The following is a 25,441-nucleotide window of genomic DNA, read 5'->3' as shown; positions in this document are numbered from 1 at the left end:
GGTATTTTGCCATAGCAAAACTTAAGGGACTTTTTATAATTTGTAAAAGTTTATCATGTGAAATTATTGGCATAAACAATCACAGTAAATGTTTGGGGTAAAATGTAAACATATACACTGAAAAAAAAATATTGAAGTAAAAAGAGAGAGTAAGATATGAGATGTAATGGTTCACTACATTTACTAAATACACTGAAAAAACGGGTTAGTAACAAATTGCAATTGTTTTTATACACTCCACCCTAGGATGGGGGTATATTAACTTTGTCATTCTGTTTATAACACATCGAAATATTGCTCTAAGACCCCATAAAGTATATATTCTGGGTGGCAGTAAAATTCTGAATCGATCTAGCTATGTCTGTCTGCACTGTCCGGCTGTCCGTCCGTCTGTGGAAATCACGCTAACTTCCGAACGAAACGAGCTATCGACTTGAAACTTGGCACATATACGAGGGCAGTTCGGAAACTTCTTAGCCTAGCATAAAAAGTGCGGTATAAACAGAAAAAAGTTAAGTGTTTTGGAAACTTCCATCTCTGTTATGAACACATGTTAAATTTTGTTTCGATCTGGCAGCTCCTTCATATAGAAACAGGTGTTCAACAAAGACGCTTCCGTAATTTGTATACCCTGCGCCACACTGTGGAACAGGGTATTATAAGTTAGTGCATATGTTTGCAACACCCAGAAGGAGACGAGATAGACACATGGTGTCTTTGGCAAAAATGCTCAGAGTGGGCTCCTAAGTCGATATAGCCATCTCCGTCTGTCCGTAAACACATTTTTGTAATCAAAGTCTAGGTCGCAGTTTAGTCCAATCGACTTCAAATTTGGCACAAGTATGTGTTTTGGCACAGAATAGAACCCTATTGATTTTGGAAGAAATCGGTTCAGATTTAGATATAGCTCCCATATATATATATAATTCGCCCGATATGGACTTATATAGCCCCAGAAGCCAGAGTTTTACCCTAATTTGCTTAATATTTTGCACAAGAAGAGCAATTGGTACTATAGTCAAGTGTGCCAAATTTTATTGAAATCGGTTCAGATTTAGATATAGCTCCCATATATATCTTTCGCCCGATATGGACTAATACGGTCCCAGAAGCCAGAGTTTTACCTCAATTGGGTTGGAATTTTGCACTAGGAGTACAATTAGTAGTGTAGTCGAGTGTGCCAAATTTTATTGAAATCGGTTCAGATTTAGATATAGCTCCCATATATATCGTTCGCCCGATTTACACTCATATGACCACTGAGGCTAATTTTTAACTCCGATTTATTTGATATTTTGCACAGGGAGTAGAATTAGCATTGTAGCTATGCGTGCCAAATTTGGTTGACATCGGTTCAGATTTAGATATAGCTCCCATATATATGTTTTTCTGATTTCGACAAAAATGGTCAAAATACCAACATTTTCCTTGTAAAATCGCCACTGCTTAGTCGAAAAGTTGTAAAAATGGCTCTAATTTTCCTAAACTTCTAATACATATATATCGAGCGATAAATCGTAAATAAACTTTTGCGATGTTTCCTTAAAATTGCTTCAGATTTAAATGTTTCCCATATTTATACCCTTCACCACTACTGTGGTACAGGGTATAATAAGTTTGTGCATTTGTATGTAACGCCAAGAAGGAAAAGTCTGAGACCCATCGTTTAGTATACCGATCGTCTTAGAATTAAATTCTGAGTCGATTTAGCGATGTCCGTCTGTCTGTCTGTCTGTCTGTCCGTCTGTCCGTCTGTCTGTTGATGTATTTTTGTGTGCAAAGTACAGCTCGCAGTTTTAGTCCGATTGTCCTAAAATTTGGTATAGGATCCTGTTTCGGCTCAAAGACGATCCCTATTGATTTTGGAAAAAATCGGTTCAGATTTAGATATAGCTGCCATATATATTTTTCACCGATCTGGTCATAATTGGCGTGTGTATCAACCGATCTTCCTCAAATTCCTTACATCCGAATATTTTATGAGTCTCGAAAAACTTGCAAAATATCAGCCAAATCGGTTCAGATTTAGATATAGCTCCCATATATATCTTTCGCCCGATTTACACTCATTTGCCCACAGAGGCCAATTTTTTGCTCCGATTTAGTTGAAATTTTGCACAGGGAGTAGAATTAGCATTGTAGCTATGCGTGTCAAATTTGGTTGAAATCGGTTCAGATTTAGATATAGCTCCCATATATAGCTTTCGCCCGATTTACACTCAAATGACCACAGAGGCCAATTTTTTGCTCCGATTTAGTTGAAATTTTGCACAGGAAGTATAATTAGTATTGTAGCTATGCGTGCCAAATTTTATTGAAATCGGTTCAGATTTAGATATAGCTCCCATATATATCGTTCGCCCGATTTACACTCATATGACCACAGTGGTCAATCTTTTACTCCGATTTAGTTGAAATTTTGCACAGGGAGTAGAGTTAGCATTGTAGCAATGCGTGCCAAATTTGGTTGAAATCGGTTGAGATTTAGATATAGCTCCCATATATATGTTTTTCTGATTTCGACAAAAATGGTCAAAATACCAACATTTTCCTTGTAAAATCGCCACTGCTTAGTCGAAAAGTTGTAAAAATGACTTTTATTTTCCTAAACTTCTAATACATATATATCGAGCGATAAATCATAAATAAACTTTTGCGAAGTTTCCTTAAAATTGCTTCAGATTTAAATGTTTCCATATTTATACCCTTCACCACTACTGTGGTACAGGGTATAATAAGTTTGTGCATTTGTATGTAACGCCAAGAAATAGTGGTCATAGACCCATCTTTTAATATACCGATCGGCTTAGAATTAAATTCTGAGTCGATTTAGCGATGTCCGTCTGTCTGTCTGTCCGTCTGTCTGTATATGTAATTTTGTGCACAAAGTACAGCTCGCAATTTAAGTCCGATCGTCCTCAAATTTGGCATAGGGCAGTTTCTTGGGACAGAGACAATCGCTATTGGTTTTTGAAACAATCGGTTCAGATTTTGATATAGCTGACATATATATTTATCCCCGATTTGGTCATAGTTAGCGTTTTTCACAACCGATTTTCTTGAAATACCGTACATCCAAATATTTTATGAATCTCCAAAACCTTGCAAAATATCAGCCAAATCGGTTCAGATTTAGATATAGCTCCCATATATATCTTTCGTCCGATTTAGACTCATATGACCACAGAAGCTAAAGTTTACTACCGATCTTCGTGAAATTTTGCATAGAGGATAGAATAGACATTCTACCAATGCTCGGTAAATTTGATTGAAATCGGTTCAAATTTAGATATAGCTCCCATATATATCTTTTGTCCGATTTGATCTTATATGGGCACAAAAGCCAGAGTTTTGCCGCGATTTGCTTCAAATTTTGTTTGTGTCAAATTTTGTTAAAATCGGTTCAGATTTAGATATAGCTCACATATATATGTTTCGCCCGATTTGGACTTATATGGTCTCAAAAGTCTTGCAAAAGCGGTACTTTTAACGATACTATTGTATGTGCCAAATATGGTCAAACTCGATTCGAGATTTAGAGTACGTTTAATAGTATCGTTAAGCGTATCAAATTTGGTTGAAATCGGTCCAGATTTAGATATAGCTCCCATATGTATCTTTCGCCCGATTTACGCCCATATGACCACGGAGGCCAAAATTATTCTCCCATTTAAGTTTTTTGCTGAGATAGCAGGATTATTATTCTAACTTTGCATCTCAAATTTGGTCAAAATCGGTTCATATTTAGATATAGCTCCCATATATATGTACGCCAGAGCATGGGAAATATGGTAGAATGTTTCATATTTTAGACCCATTTTCAATGGGAGTTTCCTCCAATTGACTCGATAGTTTCCACAGAGCATACATTTAATATGATATTTAAGTGTGTCATCTTGATCGAATGTGGCAAAAAAAACCCACATTTTACACAAAATTCGGTGATGATTTCCCCATATCGTAGTCATATTCTACACACTGTAATTCTAGCGATTTTGTATAAGTACAAAAAAATGACTCCAAATCGTTTCAGATATAAATATTTGTATATGGGAATATAAACCTTGATAATAACTGCCAACAAGTTTGAAGGAGTTAAGATGGTAACACAAATTTTGGTCTACATAATGGTGAAGGGTATAATATAGTCGGCACCGCCCGACTTTAGAATTTACTTACTTGTTTTTTACTAAAATTGTGTGCCACCCTAGTGCATTAGCCAACTTAAATTTTGAGTCTATAGATTTTGTAAAAGTCTATCAAATGCTGTCCAAATCGAGTGATATTTAAATGTATGTATTTGGGACAAACCTTTATATATAGCACCCAACACATTTGACGGATGTGATATGGTATCGAAAATTTATATCTACAAAGTGGTGCAGGGTATAATATAGTCGGCCCGCTCGACTTTAGACTTTCCTTACTTGTTTAATTTAAAAAAGCTTCATATCACTTTTAACATGTGGTTTTTATCAAAATTGTTTGGTGTGCCAATACTTATGTGTGTCACTGTAGGTATGTGGTATACATACAACGAATATGACCGTAAAAATATACCTGTGAGATTTGCTAAAGTTTTATATGAGAATATATTTTTCTATGAACAAGTTGCACCATAACGTCCATATGGATATGGGACATTCAATTATACGCAGTACACAGAGGAAAAATATAAAACCATGATATGTAATTGGTAATTGTTATACCTTCCACCATTGCGCACCATAGGATGGGATTATATTGACTTTATCATTGCGATTGTAAAGTATAGGAATACTGTTCTTAGATCTTAGGAATCGATCTAGGCATATATGTCCGTCCGATTAAATCTTGCTAACTTCCGCATGAAACAACCCAGCAAAAAAATTTGGAAGTTCTTCCAAATGCACAACTTTAAAAGCACTTCCAGAAGATGCACTCCCAATGATGTTCTTTATTTTAACTACCCAGGAAGTTCTTTTAATTCAATTTTTTATATCTTGGTTTTTTCATACTTTTAATAGTATGAAAATGATCCATATTTGACCACTTTTAGTTTTAGCTCCCATATACACCGATCTCTAAATTCGGCTTCATAAGCTTCCTGTAACCATAAGTTTCATCTGACAGAGAACTGCCAACTGCCATTCAAAGGGGGTTCATATCAATCAATAATTATGTATATGACCCACATAAACCAATTCCCAGATTTGACTTCATCATACCTTAAGGTTAGGTTAGGTGGCAGCCCGATGCATCAGGCTCACTTAGACTATTCAGTCCATTGTGATACCACAGTGGTGAACTTCTCTCTTATCACTGAGTGCTGCCCCATTCCATGTTAAGCTCAATGACAAGGGACCTCCTTTTTGTAACCGAGTCCGAATGGCGTTCCACATTGCAGTGAACTCACTTAGAGAAGCTTTGAAGCACTCAGAAATGTCACCAGCATTACTGAGGTGGGATTATCTACCGCTGAAAAACTTTTTGGTATTCGGTCGAAGCAGGAATCGAACGGCCTTGTGTATGCAAGGCGGGCACAACGGTGGCTCATGGGAGCCACCGTTGTGCTATATTCATCCAATACGTTTTCCTCTAATCAGCAAACCTAAATCGGATCGTGTCATGCAGCTTCACATACTCAGAACGTTTTGACGTACCCGCACTATTTGTGTTGTTTGCATCAACTTTAAACTTTCATCACGCCCAAAAGATGGAATTAAATCGAGAACACTTCCTTACGTTAGATTATTCATTACAACTTTCGACTTGGATTATCTCAACAACCGTTCATCGATGAACTTCATTCAAGTTTTGGCAATGAAGTTCCGCCAAGGACCAGTATTTATGGTGAATACTACCAAGGCCGTAGTTCACTCCAAAACGAATTTCGTAAAGGTATTTTAAAATCGATTGGTGCTCCAGAAACCACTGATGCTGTGCGCCAACTGATATTACACGATTGAGGCGAACTTAGGCATCAGTGGAACCAGCATACATTCAATATTGCCATAAACTTTTGACCTTCTAAAAGTTTTTTTCGCGTTGAATCCCAAACCATTTTTCAAATTGCTCAAAGCACTTACAGGCAGAACAGAAAATTCTAAGTCATACACAACCATTTTTGTGCCAGTTGTCTTCGAAGAAATCAGGAAAACCATACGCCGAAGATGGTTCACTCTTCACCACGCCAAATGCCAGCTCTCATACATCAGCTCAAACAACTCCAATTTTCACCACTCAAAACATTGATTTGATGGGTTGTCCGCCGTATAATTCTGATTTGGCACCGAATGACTTCTTTTAATTCCCGTACCTCAATCAGAGTGGCAAAAGTGCTTCGGCCATTGTTTAAGCGCATGTGTATAGATCTTAATGAGGATAATTTGGAAAAATGAATAAAACGATTTTCGATAATTAATGTTTGTTTCTGTTCTCTATTTCAGAAATATAACAAGTAAGGAAATTCGGGCGGGGCCGACTATATTATACCCTGCACCACTTTGTACATCTAAATTTTCGATAGATACCATATCACATCCGTCAAATGTGTTGGGGGCTACATACAAATGTTTGTCCCAAATACGTACATTTAATTATCACTCGATCTAGACAGAATTTGAAAGACTTCTACAAAATCTAACATATAGACTCAAAATTTAAGTCGGCTAATACACTAGGGTGGAACACAATGTTATTAAATAAATGGGAAACATTTAAATCTGAAGCAATTTTAAGGAAACTTTGCAAAAGTTTATTTATGATTAATCACTCGATTTGTATGTATTAGAAGTTTAGGAAAATTTGAGTCATTTTTACAATTTTTCGACTAAGCAGTGGTGATTTTACAAGGAAAATGTTGGTATTTTGTCCATTTTTGTCGAAATCAGAAAAACATATATATGGGAGCTATATCTAAATCTGAACCGATTTCAATCAAATTTGGCACACATAGCTACAATGCTAATTCTACTCCCTGTGCAAAATTTCAACTAAATCGGAGTAAAAATTGGCCTCTGTGGTCATATGAGTGTAAATCGGGCGAAAGCTATATAAGTGTCGATCATCTCAAGACGGAGCTTCGCCGGGAATGGGTCAAAATACCCAGGACCTACTTTCGCGATAGATTTGTAGGCCGCTTGCAAGCCATAGTTCGTGGCATGCTGACAGAAGGACGGACCTCATTAAACAATGAGAGGTCAGCTTGATTTTAATAAATTATAACACAGTAATGATTCGATTACGTACATAATTGCTGGGAATCAAATAAAAAATGTACTAAATTTGGATTTCTTTGAATCAACAAAAAACCACAAATTTGTATCACAAAGGAAAATATCTGCGATCGAAATCGGAATAACATTTTATTTGTTGTTATTTGCAATTTAAAGAACCCGGATTAACCCATACACATATCAAGATAATACTTAGCGTTCTTCGTATTCCTTCTCTGATACCTACTCTCACAACTGCCATCAAAAGTTTCGTTTTCTATACCCGGCATTGGAAAAGTTTGCTTTTTTCAATGTTTCCTGGAAAATCACCATAGGACCAAAGAAAAGTTGCATGCAACAGCACTCGAATCGCACAAAACGCTTAGAGCCATAATTATTAATTATTGAATAATCATAGATAGACCACCTCCACCCCCTAGTTATGGAATATAAACCTGGGTATCCAACACACCTCCTCCTATTATCATCATCCCAGCCTAAATGGCAATTGTTGCAATTATCTTTTGGCAACGATATTACCAAAAACTGCTTGGTTATGGCATGGCCAAAATTGCTATGCGCAACTAATCGAAATTGAATGCAATTGAATAATAATGAAGATTCGCTTTTGGGAATCGATTTTTTTTTTGGTTTTTTCCACTCATGTTCGGTATACTTGCCAAAGTTTTTGTGTGTGGTCGCTAAAATCTATACTCAATAATGTAATAGTGGTTGTGGTTGTCGTAGTATAGGTGAGTGTGAGTTGGAGTTCGTTTTGTATTCGCAATACTTACCTACTCTCCATTTTACATTTATTGTCTCTAACTTTACAGTGTGTTTTGAAATCTTCAAAGAGCTTGAGGCATTTCCGTTCTTGTTGACACACCGATAGGGCATGATTACAGGTTGGTAATGCATCGATAGGATATGGATCTTTTTCGGCTGTAAAAATAAATTGAAAAATATTCAAATTATTAGAATAATGTAGTTATGGCATAGATTATTAAAAAAATGCGTAATAGGATTTGTTTCAGATCTACACCCAAAAAAGTGAATCCACCATGAAAAAAAAAAATTAATTTTATTTTAGAAAATTGGAACTAAAATATTTTAATACTAAAAAAAATAGTGAACCCATCAGGAAAGAAAATTTTGTTTACTTTTAGAAAATTTACACGGACGAAAAAAACTATTTTTCATATGTTTGGGTTTAAAAATTATATGTTTGGAACTCAAATTTGTTTAACACATTATTTTTAAGTGCAAGCATATAATGTTCATAAACTAGCATAACATGTTTGCGACATATATGGTAATATGTTAGAACATATTATGTTTGGGACATAACATTTTTGTAAATATATAAATATGTTTCGATGGAATCATATATTAGTTTATAAATAGCCTATAAACATATATGTGTTTAGATAGACAGACGTAGAGTTAGCTGCAAGTAAAAGAATGGAAATAACCAATTGGCGCCTTAAAAATATATATACACAAACAAAATTTCATTAATTTTTTTCTACCATGCCTAAGGTGAAACATAATATGTTTGAAACATTACCAAGTATATACGGTCGTAAGTTCGGCTAGGCCGAATCTTATGTACCCTCCACCATGCATTGCGTAGAAAATTCTACGAAAGTCTGTCATCCACAATTTAATTAATTGGGTTGTGGCATCTTAAAACTTCTTAACATCGTTTTCTAAATTGTGAGTTAGTCCATACGTGGTATATATTAGACAAAAAAGGTATATATAGGTAAGTCTACAAATAATTACGAATCGATATGGACTTTTGCACGGTACGTAGAGAGCCAGAATTGAAATATGGCGGTCGTTTATATGGGGGCTATATAGAATTATGAACTTGATATAGACCAATTTTTATGTGATTGGGGATCGATTTATCTGAGGGCTATATATAACTATAGACCGATATTGACCTCATTAGGCATGGTTGTTAACGGCCATATACTAGCACAGTGTACCAAATTTCAACTGGCTCGGATGAAATTTGCTCCTCCAATAGGCTCCAAAACCAAATATGGGGGCTATATATGATTATGGACTGATGTGGACCACTTTTGGCATGGTTGTTAAATATCATATACGATCACCACGTACCAAATTTCAACCAGATCGGATGAATTTTGCTTCTCCAAAAGGCACCGGAGGTCAAATCTGGGGATCGGTTTATATGGGGGTTATATATAATTATGGACTGATATAAACCAATTCTTGCATGGTTTTTGGATACCATATACTAACAACACGTACCAAATTTCAACCGAATCGTATGAATTTTGCTCTTCCAAGGGGCTCCGGAGGTCAAATCTGTTGTTAGAGACCATATACTAACACCATGTACCAAATTTCAGCCTGATCGGATAAAATGTTCTTCTCTTAGAGGCTCCGCAAGCCAAATCTGGGGATCGGTTTATATGGGGGCTATATATAATTATGGACCGATGTGGACCAATTTTTGCATGGTGGTTTAATACCATATACTAGGTTAGGTTAGGTTATGTGGCAGCCCGATGTATCAGGCTCACTTAGACTATTCAGTCCATTGTGATACCACAGTGGTGAACTTCTCTATTATCACTGAGTGCTGCCCGATTCCATGTTAAGCTCAATGACAAGGGACCTCCTTTTTATAGCCGAGTCCGAACGGCGTTACACATTGCAGTGAAACCACTTAGAGAAGCTTTGTACCCCTCAGAAATGTCACCAGCATTACTGAGGTGGGATAATCCACCGCTGAAAAACTTTTTGGTGTTCGGTCGTAGCAGGAATCGAACCCACGACCTTGTGTAAGCAAGGCGGGCATGCTAACCATTGCACCACGGTGGCTCCCTACCATATACTAACATCATGTACCAAATGTCAGCTGGATCGGATGAAATTTGCTTCTCTTAGAGGCTCCGAAAGCCAAATTGGGGGATCGGTTTATATGGGGGCTATATATAATTAGGGACCGATGTGGACCAATTTTTGCATGGGTGTTTCAGGCCATATATTAACACCACGTACCAAATTTAAACTGAATCAAATGAATTTTGGTCTTCCAAGAGGCTCCGAAGATCAAATCTGGTGATCGGGTTATATGGGGGCTATATATAATTATGGACCGATGTGGACCAATTTTTGGATGGTCATTAGAGACCATATACTAACACCATGTACCAAATTTCGGCCTGATCGGATGAAATTTGCTTCTCTTATAGCCTGCGCAAGGCAAATCGGGGGATCGGTTTATATTGGGGGGGGGGGGGGGGGGGGGGTTGGGCTATATATAATTATTGACCGATGTGGACCAATTTTTACATGGTCATTAGTGATCATATACTAACACCATGTACCAAATTTCAGCCTGATCGGATGAAATTTGCTTCTTTTAGGGCCTCCGCAAGCCAAATCGGGGTATCGGTTTATAGGGGGACTATATATAATTATGGACCTATATGGACCAATTTTTGCATGGTTGTTAGAGAACATATACTTACTCCATGTACCAAATTTCAGCCGGATCGGATGAAATTTGCTTCTCTTAGAGGCTCCGCAAGCCAAATCGGGGTATCGGTTTATATGGGGACTATATATAATTATGGACCTATATGGACCAATTTTTGCATGGTTGTTAGAGAACATATACTTACTCCATATACCAAATTTCAGCCGGATCGGATGAAATTTGCTTCTCTTAGTGGCTCCGCAAGCCAAATCGGGGGATCGGTTTATATGGGGGCTATATGTAATTATGGACCAATGTGTACCAATTTTTTTGGATGGTCATTAGAGACCATATACTAACACCATGTACCAAATTTCGGCCTGATCGGATGAAATTTGCTTCTCTTATAGCCTGCGCAAGGCAAATCGGGGGATCGGTTTATATTGGGGGGGGGGGTTGGGCTATATATAATTATTGACCGATGTGGACCAATTTTTACATGGTCATTAGTGATCATATACTAACACCATGTACCAAATTTCAGCCTGATCGGATGAAATTTGCTTCTTTTAGGGCCTCCGCAAGCCAAATCGTGGTATCGGTTTATAGGGGGACTATATATAATTATGGACCTATATGGACCAATTTTTGCATGGTTGTTAGAGAACATATACTTACTCCATGTACCAAATTTCAGCCGGATCGGATGAAATTTGCTTCTCTTAGAGGCTCCGCAAGCCAAATCGGGGTATCGGTTTATATGGGGACTATATATAATTATGGACCTATATGGACCAATTTTTGCATGGTTGTTAGAGAACATATACTTACTCCATATACCAAATTTCAGCCGGATCGGATGAAATTTGCTTCTCTTAGTGGCTCCGCAAGCCAAATCGGGGGATCGGTTTATATGGGGGCTATATGTAATTATGGACCAATGTGTACCAATTTTTACATGGTTGTTACAGACCATATACTCACACCATGTACCAAATTTCAGCCGAATCGGATGAAATTAGCTTCTCTTAGAGGAATCGCAAGCCAAATTTGGGGGTCCGTTTATATGGGGGCTATAACTAAAAGTGGACCAATATGGCCCATTTGCAATACCATCCGACCTACATCAATAACAACTACTTGTGCCTAGTTTCATGTCGATAGCTTGTTTCTATCGAAAGTTAGCGTGATTTCAACAGACGGACGGACGGACATGCTTAGATATACTCAGAATTTCACCACGACCCAGAATATATTTATACTTTATAGGGTCTTAGAGCAATATTTCGATGTTTTACAAACGGAATGACAAAGTTAATATACCCCCATCCTATGGTGGAGGGTATAATAAAATGGTACAAATTATTTAAATTTAGCCGAAAAAATGTTAAATCCTTTCTTGAAAAATTGCGAATTTTTGAAAATATTTGATGACAAACGTTCCAGACAAGCGTTATAATGCATTAAAAATCATAAAAATTTTAAAAATTATTTATTTGTCAAAATATCACAAAAATTCTTAATTCACATCCAAAACACTGAATTCACCTCACACCTTAAGAAGTGATGCAAATTCAGTGCTGCGGCTGTTGAAATGTTGGACATCCGTCCTATGACAAGCCCATGTTAAATTCATCGCTTCTGCGTCAATTTGTCACCACTTCCGTATCCAAAAAGAACATTTTCACTACGTTTTTTGGCGACGCTTTTTTTACTGGGTCTTTATATAAAAGTATGCCCTTAAATGTCCATAACAAAATCCCTAACTATCTATAATTTATTAAATACCTGATATTATCTGAATTTGCACTATATGTATATGGCATTACGAAGAAATTTTTTCAAAGAAAATTCTTGTGGGGGTTAAAAATTCGGCCCAGCCGAACTTTTGACCATATCTTTTTCGTTTTGTTTATTATTTTTTAAATGTCCTCCTTATAAATAATATCAATATAATTGTGAACTCGTAATTACCCTTAAATGAGTATAATTTCAAACACTGTGCGCTAAGATTTACATTATACTTCAGAGATTTGTTTGTTTCTTCACGGAAAACTTGAATCTTTTTCTATTTAACATGGCTCCAACATAAGCACTTAAGGAAACAATTTTGCATGTGTGAAGAGTTTTTGCCGTTCTTACTGTTTTTTGTTTTATTTTGCAAGATAAACAATAGAACACTTAAGTTAAATGATTGTAACCATTGTTTATGTTATCCTTGTAAACATACTCACGCATACACACACACTCACTACCCTATAAATATGTAATGTGTGTGTATAAGACCTCGTAAGAATGTTAGGACAAAGTTTTCTTTTTATATTTAACTGAGAGTTAAGGACATAACAAAAAAACCGGAAGCACATAGCATTTGGGTACAGAATCCACATCTAATGTAAGGTAATATGGGATACATTTTAAATGGAAAAGGATGAAGTAATGCGTTCTAAAACTATATTCCATTTAAGCAGCAGTTGTCATGTAATGTATGTCTCCGATGATCTTAAGGGGGATTATAATTTATTTTTGTTTTTAGGTTACAAAAAGTTGGAATTTAGAATTTGAGAAATTTGGAATGAAATTGTATACGTATGCTTCAAAAAAAGCTCTTTAAAATATACATTTGTAATAGAAAGTAAAGCCAATGAATAATCTTTGGTCATGGAAATATATACAGAATAATATATAAAACCTTGACCGAATTTGAAAACTATTTAGATACACTCAAAAAACAGTGAACCCCATACAAAAGGAAAATTTTGGTTCATTTTAGAAAATTTAGTTTAATTTTAGAATAAAATTTAAGTGAAATTAATTTTATTCTCCTAAAATCACTTTAGACCATATTTCTTCACTTACCTTTTTTGAGCACAAAACCGCAAGGATGATCAAATAGGAAATCTCGAAAATGATTGCAATCGGGATCCATACCCGGCTCCTTGCACAGGCACGTGGGACGAAAGAATTGAAAGGCTTGTAAGGTTCTTAAAGCCGCTTGGCATTTGGTAACTGTTACTGTACTGCAGGATACTACAATGATAAATAGAAAAAGAGAAGAAAAAGAAATCAAATGAAATTCCAAATTCACTATAAGAATAATTTAACAATAACGTATAAATATATTATATTTATTTATAAATAAGCAATCAAATGACGTTTATATATTTCTTTAGAAATCTATATTTACGTATATCTTTCTGATGTGTTGTTGTTGTTATTGTTTATTATTATTTTTCATATGAATAATTTACTTTCATAAATTACGAACTTTATCCTGATGATTGTCTATATGAACGAGTTCATGATATGCTCGAACATCAATAGTATTTATGATGTCATTTGTCCAGTAATTTGTTTTTCTCACTCTGTACCGCACATACAAACACACACACACCCACTCACACAGATATTCCATTTATATCCTAAGGCTTCTTGGTGTTTGTTAACATTCCTGTCCAGCCTGTTTATATATATGGGTATGGATATATATACATATGCATCATTTATAACCACACAGGCCAATCTGACAAATCGAGAGAAAATGGTAGCACAGCTATTCAACCCATAAAACTTTTGCAGATATTTACTGACTATAATAATTCATATAAATGTTGACTTGAATATAGTACACAAGTAGATAAGAGGCAGGAATTTAGGGATTAGAGAAAACTTTTACACATATAATATTGCTATTGTGAAAAGAAATTGATCAAATTGATGGAATATCCTGCGACAAAAATTTTAAGGACTATTTCAGAATAAATTTTTGGCAAAATTTGTACTAAAAAATATTTCTTAAGAAATTATAGAAATAAACGAATTACGTTTTTTTTTTATTAGGTTAGGTTATAGCAGCACGATTGCCACAGTTGGTAGAATTCTACCAAAAATGGTAAATTTTTCACTGTTTGATAGATTTGTATAATTTTTATGTTTTGGTAGATTTTGCAAAATATTCCTTTAAAAAATTTTCTATAGAAATAAAATTTAGCCAAAATTTTTTTTTTATAGAATTAAAATTTTGACAATTTTTTTTTTATAGAAATAAAATTTTGACAAAATTTTCTATAGTAATAACATTTTGACAAAAATTTTTTATAGAAATAAAATTTTGACAAAAATTTTTTATAGAAATAAAATTTTGACAAAATTTTCTATAGAAATAAAATTTTGACAAAATTTTCTATAGAAATAAAATTTTGACAAAATTTTCTATAGAAATAAAATTTTGACAAAATTTTCTATAGAAATAAAATTTTGACAAATTTTTTTTTATAGAAATAAAATCTTGACAAGATTTCCTATAGAAATAAGATTCTGTCAAAATCTCTATAGCAATAAAATTTTGACAAGGTTTTCTATAGTAATAAATTTTTGAGAAAATTTTCTATAGAAATAAATTTTTGAGTAAATTTACTATAAAAATAAAATTTTGGGAAAATTTTCTATAGAAATAAAATTTTGAGAAAATGTTCTAAAGAAATAAAACATTGAGAAAATTTTCTATAGAAATAAAATTTTTGGAAATTTTCCATAGAAATAAAATTTTGAGAAAATTTTCTAAAGAAATAAAACTTTTAGAAAATTTTCTATAGAAATAAAATTTTGTGAAAATTTTCCAAAGAAATAAATTTTGAGAAAATGTACTATAGAAATAAAATTTTGACAAAATTTTTTATAGAAGAATTATTTGTAGCTCAAGTGGCAACCGTGTATAGTAGCCGTCTGTTACTCCAAGTTCCATTTTAAACCCTCTTTAAAACCGTATTTAAAAGAAATAAAACATAAGTCCGTCGCTAAGCATGTTTTTATGACAAAAAACAAGTAAGGAAAGTCTAAAGTCGGGCGGGGCCGACTATATTATACCCTGCACCACTTTGTAGATCTAAATTTTCGATACCATATCACATCCGTCAAATGTGTTGGGGGCTATATATAAAGGTTTGTCCCAAATACATACATTTAAATATCACTCGATCTGGACAGAATTTGATAGACTTCTACAAAATCTATAGACTCAAAATTTAAGTCGGCTAATGCACTAGGGTGTAACACAATGTTAGTAAAAAATAATACCATGTTCCACAGTGTGGCGCAGGGTATAAATATGGGAAACATTTAAATCTAAAGCAATTTTAAGGAAACTTCGCAATAGTTTATTTATGATTTATCGCTCGATATATATGTATTAGAAGTTTAGGAAAATTAGAGTCATTTTTACAACTTTTCGACTAAGCAGTGGCGATTTTACAAGGAAAATGTTCGTATTTTGACCATTTTTGTCGAAATCAGCAAAACATATATATGGGAGCTATATCTAAATCTGAACCGATTTCAACCAAATTGGGCACGCATAGCTACAATGCTAATTCTACACCCTGTGCAAAATTTCAACTAAATCGGAGTAAAAAATTGGCCTCTGTGGTCATATGAGTGTAAATCGGGGGAAAGCAATATATATGGGAGCTATATATAAATCTGAACCGATTTCAATCAAATTTGCTAAATCTACTCCCTGTGCAAAATTTCATCCAAATTGGGCAAAAACTCTGGATATTAGAACCATATTAGTCCATATTGGGTGAAAGATATATATGGGAGCTATTTCTAAATCTGAACCGATTTCAATCAAATTTTGCTCACTTAACTATACTACTAATTGTACTCCTAGTGCAAAATTTCAACCAAATTCGGCCAAAAATCTGGCTTCTGGGGCCATATAAGTCCATATCGGGCGAAAGATATATATGGGAGCTATATCTAAATCGGAACCGATTTCAATCAAATTTGGCACACATGACTATACTACTAACTGTACTCCTTGTGCAAAATTTAAAGCTAATCGGGATATAACTCTGGCTTCTGGGTCCATATAAGTGCATATCGGGCGAAGGATATATATGGGAGCTATATCTAAATCTGAATCGATATCAACCAAATTTGGCTAGCATTGCTACAATGCTAAATCTACTCCCTGTGCAAAATTTCAACCAAAACTCTGGATATTAGAACCATATTAGTCCATATCGGGCGAAAGATATATATGAGACCTATATCTAAATCTGAACGGATTTCAATCAAATTTTGCACACTTAACTGCACTACTAATTGTACTCCTAGTGCAAAATTTCAAACAAATTGGGCCAAAACTCTGGCTTCTAGGACCATATTAGTCCATATCGGACGAAAGATATATATGGGAATTATATCTAAATCTGAACCGATTTCAATCAAATTTTGCACACTTGACTATACTACTAATTGTACTCCTAGTGCAAAATTTCAACCAAATTCGGCCAAAAAACTGGCTTCTTCTGGGGCCATATAAGTCCATATCGGGCAAAAGATATATATGGGAGCTATATCTAAATCTGAACCGATTTCAATCAAATTTTTCACGCTTGACTATACGGCTAAGTGTTATGTTTGTACAAATTTTCAAGCAATTCGGTATAAAACTCTGGCTGCTGGGTCTATATTAGTGCATATCGGGCGAAAGATATATATGGGAGCTATATCTTAATCTGAACCGATTTCTTCCAAAATCAAAAGGGTTCTATTCTGACCCAAATTCGGAACATGTGCCAAATTTGAAGGCGATTGGACTTAAATTGCGACCTAGACTTTGATCACAAAAATGTGATCACAGACAGACGTACGGACGGACGGACAGACGGACATGTTATATCGACTCAGGAACCCACCCTGAGCATTATTGCCAAAGACACCATGTGTCTATCTCGTCTCCTTCTGGGTGTTACAAACATATGCACTAACTTATAATACCCTGTTCCACAGTGTGTTGCAGGGTATAAAAAGTTGTTTTGTTGTTTTTTTTTATGTTCTTCCTTTAAACAAAATAATTTAATAACATGTTTTCCAACGAAATTGGCCAAAAAAGTTTTATTACTTAAAAAAAATTGGATTGTTTTAAATATATTTCTTTTTTTATTTATTTATTTTTTTATTTATATATATATTTAATGAGTTATGAAAAAAACAGCAAAATATAGGTGCTAACAACATAGGTTTCGACCTAAATAAAAATATTTGGAGTTTTTTCTTTACAATACCGATCGTCTTAGAATTAAATTCTGAGTCGATTTAGCGATGTCCGTCTGTCAGTCTGTGTGTTCATGTATTTTTGTGCGCAAAGTACAGCTCGCAGCTTATGTCCGATCGTCCTCAAATTTGACTTAGCGCCTGTTTTCGGTTCAAAGACGATCCCTATTGATTTTGGTAAAAATCGGTTCAGATTTAGATATAGCTGCCATATATATTTATAACCGATGTGGTAATAAATGACGTCTTTATCAATCGATCTCCGTCTAATTTCGTATAATCGAATGTTTTGTGAGTCTCGTAAATTTTGCAGAATATCAATCAAATCGGTTCAGATTCAGATATAGCTCTCATGTATAGCTTTCGCCCGATTTACACTCCTATGGTCCCAGAGGCCAATCTTTTGTTCTGAGTTACGTGAAATTTTGCAATATGCAAAAACTTGTCCACATCGATCCATAATTATATATAGACCCCGTATAAACCGATCCCCTAAATTTGGCTTGCGGAGCCTCGAAGAAAAGCAAATTTCATCCGATCTGGCTGAAATTTGGTACATGGTGTTGGCATATGGTCTCTAACAACCATGCAAAAATTGGTTCACATCGGTCCATAATTATATATAGCCCCCATATAAACCGATCCCAGATTTGGCTGGCGGAGCCTCATAGACAAGCAAATTTCGTCCGATCTATCTGAAATTTGGTACATGATGTTAGTATATGGTCTCTAACAAAACAATGCCAGAATTGATCCATATCGGTCCATTATTATATATAGCCCTTATATAAACCGATTCCCAGATTTTACCTCCGGAGCCTCTTGGAGGAGCAAAATTCATCCGATCCGGTTGAAACTTAGTACGTGGTGTTAGTATATGGTCTCTGACAACCATGGAAAAATTGGTCCATATCGGTTCAATATTATATATATCCCCCATATAAACCGATCCCCAAATTTGACCTCCGGAGCCTGTTGATGGAGCAAAATTCATCCGATCCGGTTGAAATTTGATACATTTCGCTAGTGTATGACCGCTAACAACCATACCCATATTGGTCCGTATCGATCTTTATTATATATAGCCCCCAAATAAACCGAACCCCAATCACAGAATAATAACGATTGCCACTCGAGCCAAAATTTTATTGCCATAGAAAATTTTGTCAACATTTTATATTTCTATAGAAATTTTTTTCAAAATTTTATGTCTTTAGAAAATTTTGTCAAAATATAATTTCTATACAAAATTTTGTTAAAAATTTATTTCTATAAAAGATTTTGTCAAAATTTTATTTCTATAGAAAATTTTGTCAGAATTTTATTTCTGTAGAAAATTTTGTCAAAATGTTATTTGTATAGAAAATTTATGAAGCATTTCATAGTTGGAGAAGAATATTTTGCAAAATCTTCCAAAACATCAAGAATTCTACCAATCTACCACACAGTAAAAATCTGTCATTTTTGGTAGACTCGTCTTCATAATTGTATATAGCCCCCATATAAAGCGACCCCCATATTTCAATTCTGGCTTTATAATTACAGCACAAAAGTTCATATCGGTTCCTAATTATTTCTTCTCTATATATACCGGTCAAGAACTGAATATATACGTATTTAATCGGCCTTTCTTTTGTCTACTGTATATACCACATGGACTAACTTACAATTTAGAAGATGATGTTAAGCAGTTTTAAGATGCCTTGTTTAATTGTGGATGACCATCTTGAGTAGAAGCTTCTACGTAATCTATGGTGGAGGGTACATAAGATTCGGCCTGGCCGAACTTACTTGTTTTTTTTTTTATTTATTTATTATAATTTAGATTTTGTCTATACGGGAACAGATTTATTACTATAGTGCAAAAGGAGAAAGAAAAATCGATAAATGAGTTCTGTATTCCGATTTTCAATTTTCTTGATTCTAGACGTGAAGCTCTAAAAATGTCTTTCTTTGAAAGAAGCCGTATCTTGGATTCAATTCCAAAATCCTTAAGGGAACGTCAAAATCTTTGGATCCAAGAAAATTTTTTTTTATTTATTTATTTATTATTATTATTATTTTTTTTTTTTTTTTTTTGAGTGTACACAAGTCTGACTAACACAAGTTTCATCTCTGACTAATTCGAATTCCCATAGCGTTTACATAGATCTGCAAGGGGGGCATGTGTCTTGTATGCAAGCGTCTTATGGTAGTTACGAGTACATACTCGAACCATTTTTCAGCGAAGAATTGTTGAAAATTTTCTATCGAATATTTATACTTGTTAAAAATTCAACGTCATTGCAATAAGCGAATGAGCTAATATCTGTTTGTGATTAACTCAATACGCTTCCCTCGTGTATTACGTATATACGTAAATATTTTTCCGGCTAACTATAATCGCCCTACATAGGATGAAATAGAATGCATGAGCTTTTTGTCTCATTCTACCTGATGTTTGTTCGTTATTTTGGTTTATGACCATTTAAAGCCAAAATAAATGATATCGTCTCACTTTTCTAATGTGCACAACATTTGTTGTGCATATGAAGAAGCATGGAATCGAACAAAAGCATGCTAGTACGATACCGCGCACACACACACACATGCACACCCCCGGAAACCAGGAAATGATATATCGATGTCTGATGCCAACACACGTATTAACAAACACATAGAAACTTTGGACTACTCAAAGAGCAAAATAACTATGGCACACTGATGATGCTGCTGATAAATATGAAATCTTTATTGGAATATTTCATAGACTTGCCTAATTAATGGATCTAATTAAAATCGAATCAACATGTCAAACGTTAATAAAGTGCATTCTTTACTTCGACTGAATTTATGGCCAAATAAGTGAAAATAGAAAGCAAATTGGAATCGCTTAAATGATCGTTAATTCGATAAAAGTCTGAGTCACCTTAGCAAGATTTAAAAAAAAGATAAAAAGCCATGATACAAACTACGATATAAAAATTCTATTAATTTCACAATCAACTTATAAACTATAAAAATATATAAACACATTAAATTCGCGGTAAATATTACTAGTCAACAAGTATATATGGCCAAAAGTTCGGCCAGGCCGAATCTTATGTACCCTCCACCATGGATTGCGTAGAAACGTAGTCCATACGTGGTATATATTAGACAAAAATAAAAGGTATGTGTGGGTAAGTCTACAAATAATTACGAGTCGAAATGGACTTTTGCTCGGTAGCATGGTTGTTAACGGCCATATACTACCACAATGTACCAAATTTCAACTGACTCGGGTGAAATTTGCTTCTCCAAGAGGCTCCAAAACCAAATCTCGGGATCGGTTTATATGGGGGCTATATATGATTATGAACTGATATGGACCACTTTTGGCATGGTTGTTAAATATCATATACGATCACCACGTACCAAATTTCAAGCAGATCGGATGAATTTTGCTTCTCCAAAAGGCACCGGAGGTCACATCGGGGGATCGGTTTATATGGGGGCTATATATAATCAGTCCATAATTATATATAGCCCCCATATAAACCGGTCCCCAGATGTGACCTCCGGTGCCTTTTGCATGGTTGTTGGATACCATATACTAACATCATGTACCAAATTTCAACCGAATCGAATGAATTTTGCTCTTCCAAGGGGCTCCAGAGGTAAAATCTGGGGATCGGTTTATATGGGGGTTATATATAATTATGGACCGATTTCGACCAATTTTGCATGGGCGTTTGAGGCCATATATTAACACCACGTACCAAATATCAACTGAATCAATTTTGGTCTTCCAAGAGGCTCCGTAGGTCAAATCTGGTGATCGGTTTATATGGGGGCTATATATAATTATGCACCGATGTGGACCAATTATTGCATGGTCATTAGAGGCCATATACTAACACCATGTACCAAATTTCAGCCTGATCGGATGAAATTTGCTTCTCTTAGAGGCTCCGCAAGCCAAATCGGGGGATCGGTTTATATGGGGGCTATATATAATTATGCACCGATGTGGACCAATTTTTGCATGGTCATTGGAGGCCATATACTAACACCATGTACCAAATTTCAGCCGGATCGGATGAAATTTGCTTCTCTTAGAGGCTCCGAAAGCCAAATCTGGGGATCTGTTTATATGCTGGCTATATATAATTATGCACCGATGTTGACCAATTTTGCATGGTCATTGGAGGCCATATACTAACACCATGTACTAAATTTCAGCCGGATCGGATGAAATTTGCTTCTCTTAGAGGCTCCGCAAGCCAAATCGGGGGATCGATATATATGGGGGCTATATATAATTATGGACCTATGTGGACCAATTTTTGCATGGTTGTTAAATACCATATACCATGTACCAAATTTTAGCCGGATCGCATGAAATTTGCTTCTCTTAGAGGCTCTGAAAGTCAAATCTAGGGATCGGTTTATATGGGGGCTATATATAATTATGGACCGATGTGGACCAATTTTTGCATGGTCATTAGAGACCATATACTAACACCACGTACCAAATTTCAGCCGGATCGGATGAAATTTGCTTCTCTTAGAGCAATCGCAAGCCAAATTTGGGGGTCCGTTTATATGGGGGCTATACGTAAAAGTGGACCGATATGGCCCATTTGCAATACCATCCGACCTACATCAATAACAACTACTTGTGCCAAGTTTCAAGTCGATAGCTTGTTTCGTTCGGAAGTTAGCGTAATTTCAACAGACGGACGGAAGGACGGACATGCTCAGATCGACTCAGAATTTCACCACGACCCAGAATATATATATATACAATCGGAATGACAAAGTTAATATACCCCCATCCTATGGTGGAGGGTATAAAAAAACACTAAAACTATTTTGGTCTTGGCATATTATTGAGTGGAGCCTTAAACATTCCAATGACCATTTTGTGGAAACTGGATTTGTGAATTTCGCAGAAATTTAAATTTTAAATATAGTTTCGTATAAATTTAATTCCACGAAACGTTAATTTTTTTCTTGACATGCGGTAGTTCTGTATAAATTTTTATAAAAACAAGTAAGGAAATTCTAAAGTCGAACGGGGCGGACTATATTATACCCTGCACCACTTTGTAGATCCACCTTTTCGATACCATATCAAATCCATCAAATGTGTATGCAAAGTTTCACGTAAATCAGAGTACAACTTTGGCTTCTATGGTTATATGTGTGTAAATCGGGCGAAGGATATATATGGGATCTAAATCTGAACTGATTTCAACCAAATTAGGCACACTTTACGACACTATCGTTTGCACTCCTTGTGCAAAATTTAAAGCAACTCACGTTGAAATTCTGCCTTCTGAGGCCATATTAGTAGATATCGGGCGAAATATATATGTATGGTAGCTATATCTAAAACTGATCCGATTTCTTCCAATTCTAACCCAAAACACATACCTGTGCCAAATTTGAAGTTGATTTGACTAAATTGCGACCTAGACTTTGATTACAAAATTATGTTCACAGACGGACGGACATGGCTAGATCGACTCAAAGGCCGGCCCTGAGCAATATTGCCAAAGACACCATATGTACATCTCGTCTCCTTTTGGGTGTTGCAAACATATGCACTAATTTATAATACCCTGTTCCACAGTGTGGCGCAGGGTAAAAATATATGTAATGCAGAAAATTAAATAAAATTTCTTGTTATTTTATTTATAAGGAAAAATTCATATTTTATTGATATTGAAATTTAAATATTATCCATGTTGGTACATAAAACATTATTGTTTATAATGTTTGTTTATTAATTGAATCAACTATAAAATCCTTTACCCAGATTAAAATTTAAATGCCACCATTTTTTCTAAAATTTCTTTAATTAAATTATAAAAAAATGTCACAGCAAGCCTCAACAAAAGCAAGACAATTAATCATTCGTACATATCTCCAATTTAGTGTAAAACATGGCAAATAAAATTTATGATAATATAAAATTTATTTGCAACAATAACGCTTACCACTCGAGTACCCTCCAAAAAAAAGTGGTAGACATACGCCAACAATGTCAAACATAAATCTTTTGAATCTTTTGTTTTTGCTCCCCATTTTACTTTCAAGTATAATATTTCACATTAAAAATCACAAAACGAACAAAAAATCATATAACAAACCCCTGCTGTTCATGGATAACAGGAGCCAATGTAATAAAACATATGATTTGAAAAACCAAGGAAAAATGTGGAAAGGGGAAAACAATTTCATGGTTTTCGAACAAAACTCGACACAAGCACAGGTTTGAGAAATTTTATAATCAAAAATAAGGCAGGAATAAAAATATTTTTTTTTTTTGTAGTCTTCTTTAATTTAAGGATGAAAATAATATAAACTGCTGTGAAGAAATATTGACCTTATTTGAAAAATTATGTACAATATTAAGGACAATTTTTTAGTTTGAAAATTATTTTCTTTAAATTTAGGACACAAATCTTTGAAATTTTTGTCTGTCCTCCGTTACAGATGATGTCTTTGAAGTAAGGCAAATTTTCCTTGGAGTAAAAAAAACATTTTTCAATTAAATAAATAATCTTTAAATTTAATGAGATAATCTTATGTACCCTCCACCATGGATTGCGTAGAAAGTTCTGCTAAAGACTGTCATCCACATCCTGATTACTTGGGTTGTGATAATACTAACCGATGGCAATGAATCTTAAAACTTCTTAACATCGTCTTCTAAATTCTAAGTTGGTCAATACGGGGTATATATTAGACAAAACAAGTATATACGGCCGTAAGTTCGGCCAGGCCGAAGCTTATGGACCCTCCACCATGGATTGCGTAGAAACTTCTACTGAAGACTGTCATCCACAATCGAATTACTTAGGTTGCGGTAACACTTGCCGATGGCAAGATATCTTAAAACACCGTAATATATACCACATAGTCCATACGTGGTATATATTAAACTAAAAAAGGCCGATTAAATACGTATATACTTAAGTTTAAAGTTTCTATAGAAATAAAATTTTGACAAAATAAAATTTTGACAACATTTTCTATAGAAGTAAAATTTGGAAAAAAATTTCTATAGAAATAAAATTTGGAAAAAATTTTCTATAGAAATAAAATTTGGAAAAATTTTCTATAGAAATAAAATGTTGACACAATTTTCTATAGAAATAAAATTTTGACAAAATTTTCTATAGAAATAAAATTTTGACAAAATTTTCTATAGAAATAAAATTTTGACAAAATTTTCTACAGAAATAACATTTTGACAATGTTTTCTATAAAAATAAAATTTTGGTAGATTATTTTTGGCTCGAGTGGCAACCATGATTATGAACCGATATGGACAAATTTTTGTGTGATTGGGGATCGGCTATATATAACTATAGACGGATATGGACCAATTTTGGCATGGTTATTAGCGGCCTTATGCTAACACCACGTTGCAAATTTCATCCGGATCGGATGAATTTTGCTCCTCCAAGAGGCTCCGGAGATCAAATCTGGGGAACGGTTTATATGTGGCCTATATATAATTATGGACCGATATGGACCAATTCTTACACGGTTGTTAGAGACCATATACTAACACCACGTAACAAATTTCAACCGGATCGGATGAAATTTGTGCCTCCAAGAGGCTCCAGATGTCAAATCTGAGGATCGGTTTATATGGAGGCTATATATAATTATGGAGCGATTTGGACCAATTTTTGCATTGGTCCAAATCGGTACCAAAACCATGTACCAAATTTCATCCGGATCG

General features: G+C 34.7%; 1 protein-coding gene across 1 annotated transcript in view; it reads right to left on the bottom strand.

Moving 5' to 3' along the window:
* Window positions 1-7,990: 7,990 nt before the first annotated feature.
* LOC142222297 (uncharacterized) overlaps window positions 7,991-25,441 on the bottom strand; it is a gene marked incomplete at its 3' end in the record, with an annotated part of 354,669 nt that continues 337,218 nt past the window's right edge. The window contains 2 exon segments of the mRNA XM_075292344.1: window positions 7,991-8,138; window positions 13,516-13,686. Of these exon segments, the coding sequence (XP_075148459.1) occupies window positions 7,991-8,138; window positions 13,516-13,686 (319 nt within the window).

This window comes from Haematobia irritans, chromosome 1 (genome assembly GCF_050003625.1).
Source record: "Haematobia irritans isolate KBUSLIRL chromosome 1, ASM5000362v1, whole genome shotgun sequence".
Classification (NCBI taxonomy): domain Eukaryota; kingdom Metazoa; phylum Arthropoda; class Insecta; order Diptera; family Muscidae; genus Haematobia; species Haematobia irritans.
This window is presented reverse-complemented; position numbering and strand designations above follow the sequence as displayed.